Genomic DNA, 17,366 nt, shown 5'->3' with positions numbered 1-17,366 from the left:
GTGTGAAGAGTATGTATTTTGGGTTGGATTACACTAAGAAGACTTCCTGGAGGAGACAGGACTCTGAGCTCAATCTCCTCTCCCTGCCACCTGGCTGCTGCTCTTCCCATGCCCCCTTTCTCCTTACCAGGAATTTCCGCCTCTGTTTCCAATGGCTGCCCTGGGCATTGGTGCTGCGATGGGCCTCTGTGGCAATGTGGATCAGATCCCACTCTTCAGGAGTGGGTTCTGGTCGCTGCTGCAGTGATCGGATCATCTCCTCCTTCCGCCGCCGCTCCCGGTTCTGCTCAATCAGCTTACGCTTGGCCACCCGCTTCGAGTCATCTAGAACCACTGTTAACAGAGAGGCACAAGGTCCGATGCATGGCACCCTCCATCCCCTTTCCATAATGCTCCCGGAAAGTACTCTTCCTAGAGTACAGGTTAGGGAAACCGAGGGCCATGGAGGCTAAGTGACTTCCCAAATGACCTAGCAGTTGGGCAGCACAACCTGGATCATGATTAATCCCCAGGACCATGTTAGTAACAATTTGGGCTGATCCAGATGAATATCATGTTCTGGTCTAACGGGTTATGGTGATGGTGGTTACTCCAAGATCCTGCCACCCAATCCCCAGCCAATGGAAGATGCCCTGTCTCATCTAGAAGTGGGCATCATCTAGAAGTGACTCCTTCGCTGGGAGTCAAGAACAATGTGCTAGAGTGGGTGCCCAGGAGCTCTTTCTACCAAACAACCCCTCTCTAAGGCCCTCGAGTGTTGTAAGGCAGGTAGGCACTGGGGCCCACACAAGGATCCTGTCTTCTTTTACGCAGGAAGAAGGGCAGCAGGGACCAAGACACTGAACCTTCTGCCCTCAGCCTGACCTAGACTGGATTGCCACTCTGCCCTGTGGGCCCTGAGGGCACCCTGGAAGGGAGCTGCCCTCCCGGAACTCATCCCCACCCCAGGCCACCTGGCTCTATTCCCCCCACCCGGGCCCCTTACAGTCCATGGCCATGCCCACGGCGATGCACTTCTTGAAGCGGCACAGCTGGCATTGATTTCGGGTGATCTTGTCAATGACACAGCAGCTGTCATATTTGCAGGAATAAGTGGGATGGAGGTTCTTCTGGATTGTGCGGCGAAAGAAGCCCTGGGGTAGGGGGAGATGGAGCAGGCTGTGATCATGACATGGCTTCCCCTTCCTGAACCAACCATGCAGTTTACTGGGGGTCAGGGGTGGAGAGCAAGGAAGGCAAGATCAGTGAGGGGACCTGGCATCCTCCTGACACCACAAGTCCAAGATTACTGGGCTTGAGGACCTGAGAAATACATGCCCTCAGCCCCAGGCTGCTGAGGGGTTGGAGGTGCCTGGGTAGTGTTCGTGGCAGAGGTAGGAATGATGACTAGAGCAGGCAGCTTTGAACTGGGGATAATGTGAGGCCTTAAGGAATAGCAGCTTTGGAAATCCAAGTCGCCGGGAACAGTGGCTCATGCCTGTAATCCCAACACTTTGGGAGGCCGAGGCGGGCAGATCAACTGAGGTTGGGAGTTGGAGACCAGCCTGACCAACATGGAGAAACCCCATCTCTACTAAAAATACAAAATTAGCTGGGCGTGAGGCCGGATGCTGTGGCTTATGCCTGTAATCCCAGCACTTTGGGAGGCTGAGGTGGGTGAATCACAAGGTCAGGAGTTCAAGACCACCCTGGCCAACATGGTGAAACCCCATCTCTACTAAAAATACAAAAATTAGCCGGGTATAGTGGTGTGTGCCTGTAATCCCAGCTACTCAGGAGGCTGAGGCAGAGAATTGCTTGAACCTGGGAGGCAGAGATTGCAGTGAGCCGAGATTGCGCCACTGCACTCCAGCCTGGGTGACAGAATGAAACTCCGTCTTAAAAAAAAAAAAAAAAAAAAGGCTAGGCGTGGTGGCTCGCGCCTGTAATCCCAGCACTTTGGGAGGCCGAGGCAGGTGGATCACGAGGTCAGGAGATTGAGACCATCCTGGCTAACATGGTGAAACCCCATCTCTACTAAAAATACAAAAAATTAGCCGGGCGTGGTGGCGAGCGCCTGTAGTCCCAGATACTCAGAGGCTGAGGTAGGAGAATGGCATGAACCCAGGAGGTGTAGCTTGCAGTGAGCCGAGACCACGCTACTACACTCCAGCATGGGCGACAGAGCGAGACTCCATCTCAAAAAAAAAGAAAAAATTAGCCAGGCGTGGTGGCACATGCCTGTACTCCCAGCTACTCAGGAGGCTGAGGCAGGAGAACTGCTTGAACCCGGGAAGAGGAGGTTGTGGTGAGCCAAGATTGTGCCATTGCATTCCAGTCTGGGCAACGAAACTCTGTCTCAAAAAAAAAAAAAAAAAACAGAAATCCAATCCAAGTAAAACCTCATTTTCCATCTTGCTAAATGACTCTAAAAACAACACTGACCCAAAAACCATTCTCATATATGTTGCCTGTTGTCCATGCAGGTGGAATTCATAAAACAGGGGAACCAAAAAAGTCAAGGAAAGGGACTGAATATGAACTCTAGTAGGGGAAGAGAAAAATTTCAATTCTCTACATTGGGATTCACCTTTATTTTTTTAATTTAAATTTTTTTTTTTTTTTTTTTTGAGACAAAGTCTCACTCTGTCACCCAGGCTGGAGTGCAGTGGCACGATCTAGGCTCACTGCAACCTCAGCCTCCCAGGTTCAAGCGATTCTCCTGCCTCAGCCTCCCGAATAGCTGGGATCATAGACGCCTGCCACCACGCCTGACTAATTTTTGTATTTTTAGTAGAGATGGGTTTCACCATGTTGGCCAGGCTGGTCTTGAACTCCTGACCTCAGGCAATCCACCCACCTCGGCCTGCCAAAGTGCTGGGATTACAGGCGTGAGCCACTGTGCCCATCCCCACCTTTATTTTAAAGGAAACACCTCAAAAATCAAGATGATTCCAATAATATGAAGAATTAATATTTTTTTCACGTTTACAATGTGTCAATCACTTAGTAAAGATAAGCCTTGCTGGCCAAGCACAATGACTCACACCTGTAATCCCAGCTTTTTGGGAAGCCAAGGCAGGCAGATTACTTGAGGCCAGGAGTTCAAGATCAAGACCAGCCTGTCCAACATAGTGAGACTCCATCTCTACTAAAAATACAAAAATTGGCCAGGGTTTGTGAGGTGCACCTATAGTCCCAGTTACTCTGGAAGCTGAGGAGGGAGGATTGCTTAGGATTGCTTGAGCCCAGGAGGTCAAGGCTGCAGTAAGCTATGATTGCACCACTGCACTCCAACCTGGGTGACAAGAGACCCCATTTCAAAAAAAAAACAAAAACAAGAAAACTCGCAAAAGATAAGCCTTGTCTTTCATGGAACATCACTCTGAACCCTCTGGACAACACTATGGGGTAGGAACTGTTACTGCCTCCACTTTGCAGACAAGGAAACTGAAGGTTGGCGAGATGAAGCAATTTGCCCAAAGTCATGTGGCCAGTGGGTAGCGGAGTCAGAACTGAGCCTCAGGTATGGGACATCAAGGTCTGAGCTCTCAGATTCCAGGTGGCATTAAAATCACCAAAGGCAGCCGAGCACGTTGGCTTATGGCTGTAATCCCAGCACTTTGGTTTGGAGGCCGAGGTGGGTGGATCACAAGGTCAGGAGTTCGAGACCAGCGTGGCCAACATCGTGAAACCTCGTCTGTACTAAAAGTGAAAAAATTAGCCACGTGTGGTGGTAGGTGCCTGTAATCCCAGATACTCAGGAGGCTGAGGCAGGAGAAGTGCTTGAACCTGGGAGGCAGAGGTTGCAGTGAGCTGAGATCACGCCACTGCACTCCAGCCTGGGTGACAGGGCAAAACTCCATCTTGAAAAAAAAAAAAAAAAAAAAATCACCAAAAGCACCTACCAAAGATGCAGATTCCTGGGTCTCACCCCAGAACTACAAAATCAAACTCTCCAAGGGTGGGGCCAAGGCATCTCTGTCTTTTCAGAGCGCTTCCCTGGGACTCAGATGTCCATGAGAGTAAAAGATCCTTTCTCTATGCTACACTGTTTGTATTGCTTCCAGCATTGTATTGCCACTGCTAGGGAACTCTAAATCTCTCATGGTCTTGGTTTGGTTGACAACAAGAAAGAGAGAGAAACTTCAAGCCTTAACTTTTTTTTCCTTTTTTATTTGAGACAGGGTCTTGTTCTGTCACCCAGGCTGGAGTGCAATGGCGTAATCACAGCTCACAGCAGCTTGGACCTCTCAGCCTCAAGTGATCCTCCTACCTCAGCTGCCCGAGTAGCTAGGACCACAGGTGTGCGTGCACCACCATGCCTGGCTGCTTTTAACATTTTTTTGTAGGGACAGGGTCTCACTATGTTGCCCAGGCTGTTCTTAAACTCCTGGGCTCAAGCAATCCTCCTGCCTTGGCTTCCTAAAGTGTTGGGATTACAGGCATGAGCTATCATACCTGGCCTTTAACATATAAATAATTCTGTTTCTTTTCTTTTTTATTTTTATTTTGAGACAGAGTATTGCTCTGTTACCCACTTTGGAGTGCAGTGATGCAATCTCTGCTCTTACTGCAAGCTCCATCTCCTGGGTTCAAGAGATTCTCCTGCCTCAGCCTCCCAAGTAACTGGGATTACAGGCATGCATCACCACACCCGGCTAATTTTTGTATTTTTAGTAGAGACAGGGTTTTACCATGTTGGCCAGGCTGGTCTCAAATTCCTGACCTTACTCATTCATTTATTTGCTCATTCATAACCCCTTCTCTGTCACGCACAGGAAAATAGCTGAACCTATCTGAGTCTCAGTTTCTTCATCTATAAAATGGGGATAATCATTTTATCTACCTGATAGCACTGTTGGGAGAATTAAATCAGATAATTCACTTGAAGTGTTGAAAACAGTGCAGCCTCAGGTGATCTGCCTGCCTTGGACTCCCAAAGTGCTGAGATTTCAATAATTCTGTTTCTTGGAAGGCCTTGAATTTTTAGGAGGTGATCCTGGAAAGGTTATGCAGGCTGAAAGGATCAAAGTGAAATCTAATTAGGCCTCTCAAGCACTTTGGGAGGCAGAATTAGGCAGATCACCTGAGGTCAGGAGTTCGAGATCGGCCTGGCCAACATGGTGAAACCCTATCTCTACTAAAAATACAAAAATTAGCCGGGCTTAATGGCGGGGGCCTGTAATCCCAGTTACCTAGGCTGAGGTAGAGAAAACTGCTTGAACCCCGGAGGCAGAGGCTGCAGTGAGCCAAGACTGCACCACTGCACTCCAGCCTGGGCAACAGAGCAAGACTCCATCTCAAAGAAACAAAACAAAACACAACAGTTAGGCCTCCCAAAGTCTATGACCTTGTTGTCCCCTCTGCCAGGAAGAACCTGCTGTCTTCTTCTCCTCTGTGCTCCCAGCTCCCACTACACCCCCAGCACTGGCTCTTGCTCTTTCAGGTGCATTGGAAACACTCCAGGATTCTGTTAAAAGGAAGATCCCTGGGCTCCACAAAAGGGTTCTTTTTTTTTTTTTTTTTTTTTTTTTTTTTTGAGACGGAGTCTCGCTCTGTAGCCCAGGCTGGAGTGCAGTGGCGTGATCTCAGCTCACTGCAAGCTCCGCCTCCCGGGTTCCCGCCATTCTCCTGCCTCAGCCTCCCGAGTAGCTGGGACTACAGGCGCCCGCCATCTCGCCCGGCTAGATTTTTGTATTTTTTTTAATAGAGATGGGGTTTCACCGTGTAGACCAGGATGGTCTCGATCTCCTGACCTCGTGATCCACCCGTCTCGGCCTCCCAAAGTGCTGGGATTACAGGCTTGAGCCACCGCGCCCGGCCCACAAAAGGGTTCTGAGCGAGTAGGGTTAACATGAAGCCTGGGGCCGGGCGCGGTGGCTCACGCCTGTAATCCCAGCACTTTGGGAGGCCGAGATGGGCGGATCACGAGGTCAGGAGATCGAAACCATCCTGGTCTACACGGTGAAACCCCGTCTCTACTAAAAAATACAAAAAACTAGCCGGGTGAGATGGCGGGCGCCTGTAGTCCCAGCTACACGGGAGGCTGAGGCAGGAGAATGGGGTAAACCCGGGAGGCGGAGCTTGCAGTGAGCCGAGATCGCGCCACTGCACTCCAGCCTGGGCGACAGAGCGAGACTCCGTCTCAAAAAAAAAAAAAAAAAAGATGAAGCCTGGGCAGGTTGGGTGCGGTGGCTCACGCCTGTAATCCCAGCACTTTGGGAGGCCAAGGCAGGCGAATCACGAGGTCAAGGGATCGAGACCATCCTGGCCAAAATGGTGAAACCCCATCTCTATTAAAAATATAAAAATTAGCGCTGGGCGCGGTGGCTCAAGCCTGTAATCCCAGCACTTTGGGAGGCCGAGACGGGCAGATCACGAGGTCAGGAGATCAAGACCATCCTGGCTAACACGGTGAAACCCCGTCTCTACTAAAAATACAAAAAAAAAAAAAAAAAACCAAGCCGGGCGAGGTGGCGGCACCTGTAGTCCCAGCTACTCGGGAGGCTGAGGCAGGAGAATGGCGTGAACCCGGGAGGCAGAGCTTGCAGTGAGCTGAGATCCGGCCACTGCACTCCCGCCCTGGCGACAGAGAGAAACTCCGTCTCAAAAAAAAAAAAAAAAAAATATATATATATATATATATATAAAAATTAGGCGGGCGTGGTGGTGGGCACCTGTAGTCCTAGCTACTCGGGAGGCTGAGGCAGGAGAATCGCTTGAACCTGGGAGGTGAGGTTGCAGTGGGCCGAGATCATGCCATTGCACTCCAGCCTGGGCAACAGAGCGAGATGCCATCTCAAAAAAAAAAAAAAAAAAAAAAGATGAAGCCTGGGAATCTGCATTTTAACTAGTAGGGGCAGATGGTCCACGAACCACATTTTGAATAACACTGATGTTTGCTGATGCTTGTTTCAAGTTGTGTCTCTCTGACAGGCTGTGAGCAGCTTGAAGGCAGGGTATGTACTACACTCTCACACCTAATAACACACTGAATGAATGGGTGATGGCTGGCATTTTTTATTAAATGCTTCTTATGGGCGTGGCACTGTTTTATTTTTTATATTTTGTTGTTTTATTTTGAGACAGAATCTTGCTCTGTCACCCAGCCTGGAGTGCAGTGGCACCACCACCATTCAATGCAGCCCTGACTTTCTGGGTTCAAGCAATCCTCCCACCTCAGCCTCCTGAGCGGCTGGGACCACAGGCATGTGGCACCACACCCAGCTAACTTCTTTAATTTTGGAGAGTCAGGGTCTCACTGTGTTGGCCAGACTGGTCTCAAACTCAGGGGATCAAGGGATGCTCCCACCTTGGCCTCCCTCCCAAAGGGCTGGGATTTTAGGCAAGAGCCACAGCACCCGGTGGCACTGTTTTCAACACTTCAAGTGAATTATTTCATTCTCCCAACAATGCTATAAGGTAGAGAGAATGATTATCCCCATTTTATAGATGAAGAAACTGAAACTAAGGCTCAAAGAAGTTAGGCAATTTTCCTGTGAGTGGCAGAGGAGGAGTTATGAATGAGCAAATGAATGAATAAGAGAAGAGAAAATAGCCAGGCACGGTGGCTCACTCCTGTAATCCCAGCACTTTGGGAGGCCAAGACGGGTGGATCACCTGAGGTTAGGAGTTTGAGACTGGCCTGGCTAACGTTGGTGAAACCCCATCTCTACTAAAAATACAAAAAAATTAGCTGGGTGTGGTGGTGCATGCCTGTAATCTCAGCTACTCGGGAAGCCAAGGTAGGGGAATCGCCTGAACCCAAAGGCGGAGGTTGCAGTGAGCCGAGATGGCGCCACTGTACTCTAGCCTGGGCAATGAGAATGAGACTCCGTCTCAGGAAAAAAAAAAAGTGACGACCTAACAGGTGGTCTTTAGGTGACACAGGGAGTAAGACAGGGGCTCAGGTGGCAGGGGAGGGGCAGGAGGTAGCTTCCATACCTTGCAGCCCTCACAAGTGATACAGCGGTAGTGATAACCAGTTGCTTTGTCCCCACACACGACACACTGCTCGTCTTTGTCCAGGTAACTAGGGATATACCCTGGGAGGAAGGAAAGGATGGAGGAAGGCAGGCATGGCTTGAAGTCCCAGCAGAGGGGCTCTCACACTTTTCCCCATCCCTCAACTTTTTGTTTCTGGCCCCTCTCCTAGCCCAGCCTCCCTGGTAGAATCCTAGAGAGACGGGAGGTGAACCTGTCCATCCTCTGCCCTAAGAGTATGAAGAATCTCAGTTCTTCTGACTGCCCACTCAGGGCTTTCTTCTTGCTCTATCTACAAGGCAGAGGATGGTGGAGAGGGAAAAATAAATCTCAGCAGCTCACTGGGGATAATACAGCCCCTCAGTCCTTCAGCTCAGGCCCTGATTCTGGTGGGGCCTCAGATGAGAGTACTAGGGGGAGGGAAGAGGCCTTCCTGACCTAATCCACCCTCAAAAGCTGGGCACATCCATCATCACCTTTCTCATCCCCAGACAAGTCCATCCCAAGCCCTCTAGAAAGTTCCCTCCAGGAAACACAGGAACTACTGTTCCACATCCAGGTCCAGAGGGAGCCCTGGCTGGGTTTGGTGGGATCGGGGACGTGGAGAAGGGCGCGCACAGCCAGCCTCACCTGACATGCTGGTTTTCAGGGAGCCCTGGCTGGGTTTGGTGGGATCGGGGACGTGGAGAAGGGCGCGCACAGCCAGCCTCACCTGACATGCTGGTTTTCAGGAGCCCTGGCTGGGTTTGGTGGGATCGGGGACGTGGAGAAGGGCGCGCACAGCCAGCCTCACCTGACATGCTGGTTTTTCAGGGAGCCCTGGCTGGGTTGTGGTGGGATCGGGGACGTGGAGAAGGGCGCGCACAGCCAGCCTCACCTGACATGCTGGTTTTCAGGGAGCCCTGGCTGGGTTTGGTGGGATCGGGGACGTGGAGAAGGTGCGCGCACAGCCAGCCTCACAGACAGCCAGCCTCACCTGACATGCTGGTTTTCAGGGAGCCCTGGCTGGGTTTGGTGGGATCGGGGACGTGGAGAAGGGCGCGCACAGCCAGCCTCACCTGACATGCTGGTTTTCAGGGAGCCCTGGCTGGGTTTGGTGGGATCGGGGACGTGGAGAAGGGCGCGCACAGCCAGCCTCACCTGACATGCTGGTTTTCAGGGAGCCCTGGCTGGGTTTGGTGGGATCGGGGACGTGGAGAAGGGCGCGCACAGCCAGCCTCACCTGACATGCTGGTTTTCAGGGAGCATTGGCCGTTCTTTCTTTTTCGCTTTCCATCTGGTGACCTGGCACTGGATGGGCAAAGTGGGCAGAATCACAGAGCAGTCTTCGGGTAGCCCCTTTCTCATCCGAGAGGCTTACACAATCCCCCCCAGGCCTGATTCTTTCCATTTTGTGTCCTCATTCCACCTCCCACCCCCAGGGTCAGCTGACAATGCTTAAAAGGGTCCAGCTATCTGGAATTTGCAGGGGAGAGAGAGAAGGGGCTTGGCTGTGGCACAAGCATGTTCTAGAGCCCCAACACACCCACCAGAAGACCTGAAGCACCCATAATCCGCAGGACATCCTCATCTTTCAGTACACAACAAATACGCTGGAAGAATTCTCAGGATATGCTTAAAGCTATGTAACCTTTAGAACACACACATACATATGCAACATAACACTGGCGCAGATGAATAACCATGCAGCTTTCACTATAAACCCATGGATGGTGAGTATGCACCAGGGCTGACATATCTGTGAAATTTTCAGGGCATTCTTAAATGTGCTATACAACCTCTAGGATATGGCCCTGTGTTACACAACACTCTGCACAGGCACCTCATAAAACCACCCTCATCCCGCCAGTGTGCACATGTTGCTTGAGCTCCAGGTCATACACACATGCTAAATAACCCACAGCAATAGAAAACACTAGAGTCACCCTCTGCACAGCCTCCATTTAACAGAGCAGCAAACTGAGACCCTACTTGTGCCTGGTGACACCATGAGCTGGAGTCAGAGCCAGGACTGAGCCCCCCGTGCAAGGTATTATTAGCAACCCTCAGCCACTGCACATATATGTTGCCAGGCTCTCCACATACATGTTACATAACCTCAGTGCACACAGGTTACATAAACCCTCTACATGCATGCAAGGATTGTATAAGCTCCCGCACCCACCCTGTGTGTGGCATGTTGCAGGCCCCTTCCTCCTGGAGCCGGATGCAGCTCCCAACACACTGACACAGTGACCTTGGCCAGGGTCACAGTCACAGACAGCTCTGTGCTCCACGCCCCCTGGGGATTACTCCCGTCTACTTCCTACGAGGCTGAAAGGTCAGGTCTCCCTCACGCCTTCCAGAGGGTTGGGTGCAGGGGAACTCAGGCCACCTAGGTCCCAGTTGAGCTGGCAGCTTCAGGAGTTACCACCAGACTCACAGCCTCTGAGTGCAGTCCTAGAGATAGCCACAAGGTGGCGCATAGACATGGGGGAGGGGAAGGCAATGGGGGAGGGGCTGCAGTCTTAGGGGACTACGAACTGGCATTCCTGCCTTTCTCCAAGCCTTAGGAGCAGACTCTTGCAGACCCACAGAAGCCTAAGCTGGGAGACACAGGGGCTGCAAGTGACAGCCACACAGCTACAGGCCAGATCGTCCTCAGAGTCCTTCCTGGGGTGAGGCTTTGGGGGAGGGGGGCTATCCCATGCCCTGCCCAGCTGTGAGTTCCATCTACTTCCTCTACCCTCCAGGGACCCAGTTGTGGGCCTTAGGGCTTTGCCTGGCCAGGCCTCTGGCTTCCTGGCTCGGGATCTGATCTCCTAGGAAACAGCCACACTGCTCCCCGGAGCACCCCTACCCCTACCCTCTCCTTGGCCATAGGCACAGGCTGTACCCAGCTCCCACGGCACCGTGCCAACTGGGACAAAGCTCTGTGCCACTTGGAGCTGATGGAAAAGGCAGAGACCCTCTGGGCTCCTCCAGGGCAATGCAGATCATAGGTAACCATCCCTTGGTGTATGTGCAAGGCTGACACCTTACCCACGTGGAAGCAAAACCGTCATGGTTTTGCACTTTCTGGGAGGAGCCCCATCGCAGTGCCCGCCCTTGGCCATGAACAAGGAAGAGCTTGTGGGGCTCCCAATAGATTCCAAATATAAGCATGGGCTGTGACCAATAGTTACTGGTGCATGTGCCCTGAAATGTCATACTACGTGAACCGCAGCCTGTGGACAACGCACTTGTGGTCAGATAGTAAATGGGCTGGCAGGGAGAGGAGGAAAATGGCAAGGCTGTTTGGATCCCACATGTTCAAGGTGAGTGCAGCAATGGTGGAGGGGATGTTGGGGGCATCTGAGATTGCCCAGCACTGTCTAGGGAAGGACCCCTTATGTGCTCCCTGTAATTACTCTGCTCTGTATCACTCCCCACTTCAAAATGAGCATCTCTCAATCCAAGTGCCTGTCATATCTGAACTTGACCTCATCTGCCAGACAGAGGTAGGCAGAAGGCTTGCTGGCCTCATGTCCATCCCACAGAGGTGCTTAACGGCGGTGCCTAAAGGACAGTTCAGCCAGGTGCCCATGCCTGCTGCTTAGGAGCTGGCATGACCTAATTGCTGAACCCATTACCTGTTCTCCTCTGGGTCCGACCCACACTCCACCTTGCTTGGCTTCTGTTCCATTCACTTCAATTCCATCCAGGATGCCCTCCAGCACGCCAAGAGACTGGGGTGGGCACACTGGCCCCCCCGGCACACCCACAGGCCACCCACCCCCTGCCACCCAGGCCCTAGGGCACAGCACCCATGATACCCGCCTCAGCACTTGGCCTTTCACACCATGCCCTGAGCCCCCAGGGGGGCGGGCGGTGGGAGGGGCCAGGGAGTGGCAGGTGGGAGGGCTGGGGCAAGCTGGGTCTGTGGGTCCCGGGCTGTGGGCTGGGTGAGTAGCTTTGGAGTCTTGTCCTGTCCAGAGATCCCTGTGGGCAGAAGAGAGAGGCAGGGGTAAGAAGGTGTCACGGTGGGAAGGTGGGTAGGATCCCTCTGGTGGTAACATTTGGGGCTTTGGGGACCCATAACAAGATAGCAGGGGGCAGGAAGGGCAGGCGCAGAGAGGGGACCAGGATAATCCCTTAGATCACAGGTACAGCAGGCGATATCAGAGATCCTCCTCCTAAGCCCCAGACATGGGAAGGAATGGAGGGAGAGAATGAGATCACTCACGTACTAGGTAATATGTCTCAGTCTTCATATTCAGACAAATGCCTGGCCCTTAATGAGCATCTATTAAACACTAGCTATTGTTACCACCCCTCTAGACAAGTTTTCCTGAAATTTCTCTGTATTATAGGGGTAAGAGGGGACCAGAGGCAAGCAGTTTTGAGCACAGGCGGGGTGGGACATAGAGCAGCACACAGTGAGCGTGAATCCCCATCTTTGTGCCTTAATAGAGAGAAATGTTGAAAGCTGTGGGGAACTGACCTCCCATGCTGCCGGCCAAGTTCTGATCCCCAGCTCTGGCCCCTCAGGGACTCCAGAGCTTCCCACACAAGCTCTTGAATCCCAATTCCCAGGCCGAGAACCAGACTTCTCAGTTGGTTTAGCTGAGCTGCTATCAACCAGGATGGCAAGGGAGAAAGGAAAGGAAACTAACACATGTTAACTGGAGAGATAATCTGTGCCATCCAGCGTGGGCAGGAGAACTTCACAGATGAGGAAACTGAGTCTCAGAAAGTTTGATCATTCACTCAAGTTCACACAGCTCGTAAGCAGGTGGCTGTCGGATAAGCCTCATGGCCTGGCCCTAATGCTAGCCTTGTTCTGCTACCTGGAGTCCAGGGCACTGCCAAGCTGGGCCCACCATTCCCACCTCCCACAGCATTGCACCTCTGACCCTGGGCTGTAGACCTGTGGCTTACTGTCTGTGTGCACACAGGCAGGTATGGAAGGTAGGAGGGGGACAAAGGGTACAGCTCCCCGACATATGACCTCAACCTCTGTCACGTGGCTGCTGCATATGAGACCTCACCCCTAGGCCCCCTGGCCCCAACCCCAGGAGCTGATAAGGAGCCAGGGTGGGAAGAGAGGCGGGGAGATAAGTCAGCAGATTGGGCAGGGCCAGCAGCAGGATGGGGCCTCTGCACCCAGGCAAGCCGGTGGTGTGGACAGCATGGGCATTGCACAGAAAAGTGGTCCGTTCTGCCTCTGATACCCACCCCAGACCAGGACTGGGCACTGGGGGCTGGACAGGAGACTGGGGTGGGGGGGCGTGAGCAGGGAGCCTTAGCCCAGGGAGCCATCAAGAAAGTAGGTCAAGTTTTTCTTGGCTTGTGGAGAAATTCCTGTTATAAATTTATAATGGCGTAGCCAGCCCTAAGGGGTGGAGGTTGGGGAGGAGAAGGAGTGGGTGGGGAAGCCCAGGGGCTGGGCACTGGGGCCTAATGCTCTCAGCCAGACAGTGAGGGGCAGGGGGCGAGGGCCGCTGCAGGGGTTGGGCTGGACAATAGAGGATGATCTTCTGACTCCACATCCAGCCAGGCTGCCTGCATACGTCTGTCTGTCTGTGTCTGAATGTCTCTCTCTCTCTGGGTCTGGGTGTCTCTGTCTCCCCCCCAGGCTGTGCCTCGGTGCTTGGCACACCCTGGCTGTGGTGCTGCCCCCGCCTGTCTCCTGCCCGCCTGGCACACTGCCACCACTTGTTTACAGAAGCTGGAAAAATCCACTCGCCAGCCGGAGGCCCAAGCGCCCCCGGGGAGGGGAGGAGGCAGGCACAGGAGTGGGCATGCTGAGAGGGGCAGCCCCGGGTAGCAGGCCCTGGGGGTAGCCGAGGAGGACCAGTGTGTGCAGGAATGAGCATTGGCTGCTGTGGGCCGGGCTGGGCAGGGAACACCAGCAGCAACCACATGGCATGGGCAGCTCTTGCTCCAGGCCAGGGCTCCTGAGGGCCCCCTCCCCCAGGCCCCTGCCACTTACCAGTTGCTACATTGCAGAACTGGGGCAGTGCCAACCTAAGCCACCATGTTTATTTCCCCTTCCCTCTCTCCTGCCCAGCCTTATCTCCAAATGTGTCTGGGTACTGCCAAGGGCCTGCACGTGCCCGCTGGGGGGAGGGGCAGGCTTGCTCTCTGCCCTACCCCTCTGTTGAACTGAACGGTGCCCTGGTGCTGGTCAGCACAGCCTAGGCTACAGTCAGCCCCTGGTAGTGGGCAGAGGAGCAAGGTGCTGCCCTTGTCTGCCTCGGGCACCCTCACTGGGTACCCAGCAAGAGGCTGGAACCCCTGGGGACTCCTTGGCATCTCTCCAGGGACACACTTGGGCCTTTGGGGTGATACCGAGGCGAGGCAGAGGGCCCAGCACGCGGGAAGACACACATCGGGGAGACATACACCACGTGAGCCTGTGTTAGCAGTGGGCAGAAAAAGGTCAGCGGGTAAGGGGCATGGGGCAGGGGTACCCACAATGAAGGGCAGCCTCTCTCCCCTCCTCCAGAGTCCAGCTTAACTCCTCAAACTCCTTCCCAGCACCTCCTCTGCAGAGGTGAGGGAGGCCCCACCCCAAGGAGGCTGAGGGGGCGGAGCTATGGGGTTCTGTGCCCAGGCTGGACAGCAGGACAGCAAGACCCACCTGTCGGCTGGCCTGGCCACCCACTCCCTCCTTGTGAGATGAGAGCTGCTGGGTGGCAGTGTAGGCAAAGTGCCTGCGGAGGGGGAAGCATTTCATTAAGCTTAAGTGCTTCTGCCATAGGGGGACAGGGACACAGGGCCAATGCAGCATCCACAGGCGCCCCGCCAGGTTCCCACTGCCGGGCCGTCCCACTTTGCAGTCCTGTGGATCTGAGGACACCCCCAAAGGACTCCTGGGGCTGCCAGAGGGGAGTTTCTGTCCCCAGGATCTAACCCCCAACACTATTTGCATTAACCCTCCTGCATATCTGCTCTGGGCTTTGGCCCCACCTTTCTGGGGCCCCTGAACTTTGTCCTTAGTGCTCTGAAGAAAGCCCAGCCCTCCTTGCCAGCTACAGGGACAGTACAGGCAGGGTGGCTGAGAAAAGGGTAGAAAGACGAGAGGAGGGGTAAAAAGGCTGGTGGGGGAAAGAAGGAAGAAGAGAGGAGGGGGAAGAACAAAGAAATGGGACAGGGCTGGGGTAGAGCTAGGGGTGACAAGGCAGTAGAGGGAGAGGAAGAAAGGGGAGCTAGAGATGGGGGATGGGGAGAAGGGATGAGGTAGAAAGGAGGACAGATAAAGGGAGGAGAGACACATGAAAGAGGGGAGACAAAGAGAGAAAGGTAACAAAGAAAGATGGGTGGGGGGGCTTCATACCCTAAGTCCCACCCCATGCAGGCTGGGGGGAGGGGGGCGTAGGAATGGTTTCCACGGTGACAGCTGGTTGTTGGTGGCCTGGCATGTGGGCTATTAATAGTGCTGTGGGTAGGTTCACACCTCCCTCTCCCCTTCCCCTCTGCCTGCTGCTAGGGTGGGGGGAGATCCCTCCCCCACCACCCACTCCTGATCACCCAGCCTCCCACCATGGGAGCCAGGAATGGCGATGCTGAGGGGCCAGGGTGGCCGCTGTGGCCCAGACACATAAATGGGCATGCATGGGCACAGGCGTGTGTGGGTAGCACTGCCCCCCTTGCCAACATGGGCATCACGGGCAGCCACCCACACCAAGGGCCCCTGGGAGTCTGTGGTGGTGGCAGTGCTGCAGCAGCGACACGTGCCCCCACGATGAGGGGCAGAGGCCTCTCTAGGACTGAGACTCCCTCTCCTTTCCCATACCCCCGTTCTATTCTCAGGTATGGATTGGGCAGAGCTGCCCCACCCAACTCTCTGTTATCCTAGTGCCAGGAAGGAGAGGAGGAGTGAAGGCGGGAAGGAAGGTACTATTTGGCAGGTGTGATGTGGCAGAGGAGTACACACAGACTCAGGGCCCCAGCCTGGCAGGCATGGGGGAGACGGGAGGAGGGGAGGCAGCACCCCTTGGTGAGCTCTCACTGGGCCCCCAGGAGACAGGTCTGGAGCTGGGGGGCAGTGACTCATCACCTAGCCACTGTGGGACCTTACAGGCTAGAGAATGGGAGATGGGGTGGGGATCCTCATAAGGGGGAGACTGGTTACTTAAACAAAGGATCCTCCCCACCCCACCCCAAAAGAATATAACAGGAAACCCCCCTGCAGGTCAGAGACAGAAAGACATAAACAGCAGCCTTGACTTGGGCCAGATGCCCAGTATTAACATCAAAGACTGTGCTTCCCACCCGGCTCCCCCACAGCCTCACCCACCTGCTGCTCTCCTCTCCCTCCTCCTGCCTGGACCAGCTCCAGCCAGGCATCAAGGTGGGTGCCCAGGTCTGGAGGTCTCGTCCCAGGCCACATCCATCCCCCATGACCACTGGTGGGTGGTCATGCCCACACGCATACTGGAGAACTCAGCCCCTCCTTATCAGCCCATAGAACTTCACGCCCCCCTGCCCAATTCCCCTCAGGAGCGGAGGCAGGAGATCCAAGTAGCCAAGAAAGCAGAAGCAGGAGCACCCCCAAGCTGGGCAAGGCACATTCTCCCCACCCTCCCCCAGCAGCCAGTGGGTAACTGGAGCTGGGAGCTGGGGCAGCTGAATGCTAGAGGCATGAATGTCACGGGGCCAAGGCACTTGCTGCAGATGGCACCATGGGCACAAGACTTGGGGTCCTCCCTCCTCACTCCCTCATCTAAGGCAGTAGAGGAAGTTGCCTGCAAGCCTTGAGGAGCATGGCCCAGGAGGGGAGGGAATGGTGGAGAGGGAAAGAAAGGCAGGGATGTTCTCCCAGGCACCCCAGAGGCAGGAGCTAGCCCCTACCCAAGCAGAACTGGCAGAGGCAGAGAGAGAGAGACAGAGACAGAGATAGAGACACAGGGAGAGAAAGCGAGGAGGGAGGGAATAGGAAGGAGGGAGGAAGGGGGAGGGAAGAGAGAAAGATTGAGTGTGTGTGTGTGAGAGAGAGAGAGGGAGGGAGAGAAGGAGGGAGAGAGAGGGGGGAGGGGGAAAGAGGGACAGGGAAGAGGAAGGGAGGGAGAGAGAGAGGGAGGGAGGGAGAGAGAGAGGGAGGGGGAGAGAGAGAGAGGGAGAGGGAGGGAGAGAGTGCGCGCGTGAATGCAGCTGAGTCTCCGGCACACACACGGACACGTGCAGACACACACACTCACCCCGCATGCGCAGAGCCACAGGGCTCTGGGTACCGTTCCAGGAGATATTCAGAGCCCTCCCCAGCCCACACATGCACAAAAACACTCTCACATGGATGCGTGCACAACACACCCACTCACTGATGTGTACAAAAATGCCGAAAGACACCAAAGCCTTGGTTCCCCTGTTCCCCCACCCCCTTGCCTGGTAAAAGAGAAAAAGAAACAGGCAGCTGGGGCTCTGGGAGCCAAGAGCAG

The 17,366-nt window shown here is 54.2% G+C and overlaps 1 protein-coding gene across 1 annotated transcript in view; it reads right to left on the bottom strand.

Annotated features, from left to right (window-relative positions):
• THRA (thyroid hormone receptor alpha) overlaps positions 1-17,366 on the bottom strand; it is a 32,563-nt gene that overhangs the window by 9,274 nt on the left and 5,923 nt on the right. Inside the window, exons 2-6 of the mRNA XM_030922761.1 lie at positions 11,577-11,925; positions 9,188-9,255; positions 7,927-8,027; positions 986-1,133; positions 128-333 (exon numbers count right to left, since the gene is read on the bottom strand). Of these exons, the coding sequence (XP_030778621.1) occupies positions 128-333; positions 986-1,133; positions 7,927-8,027; positions 9,188-9,255; positions 11,577-11,629 (576 nt within the window). The 5' untranslated portion in view covers positions 11,630-11,925. The remainder of the gene's footprint in view (positions 1-127; positions 334-985; positions 1,134-7,926; positions 8,028-9,187; positions 9,256-11,576; positions 11,926-17,366) is intronic.

The sequence above is a fragment of the Rhinopithecus roxellana genome, chromosome 19, assembly GCF_007565055.1.
Source record: "Rhinopithecus roxellana isolate Shanxi Qingling chromosome 19, ASM756505v1, whole genome shotgun sequence".
Lineage (NCBI taxonomy): Eukaryota > Metazoa > Chordata > Mammalia > Primates > Cercopithecidae > Rhinopithecus > Rhinopithecus roxellana.
This window is presented reverse-complemented; position numbering and strand designations above follow the sequence as displayed.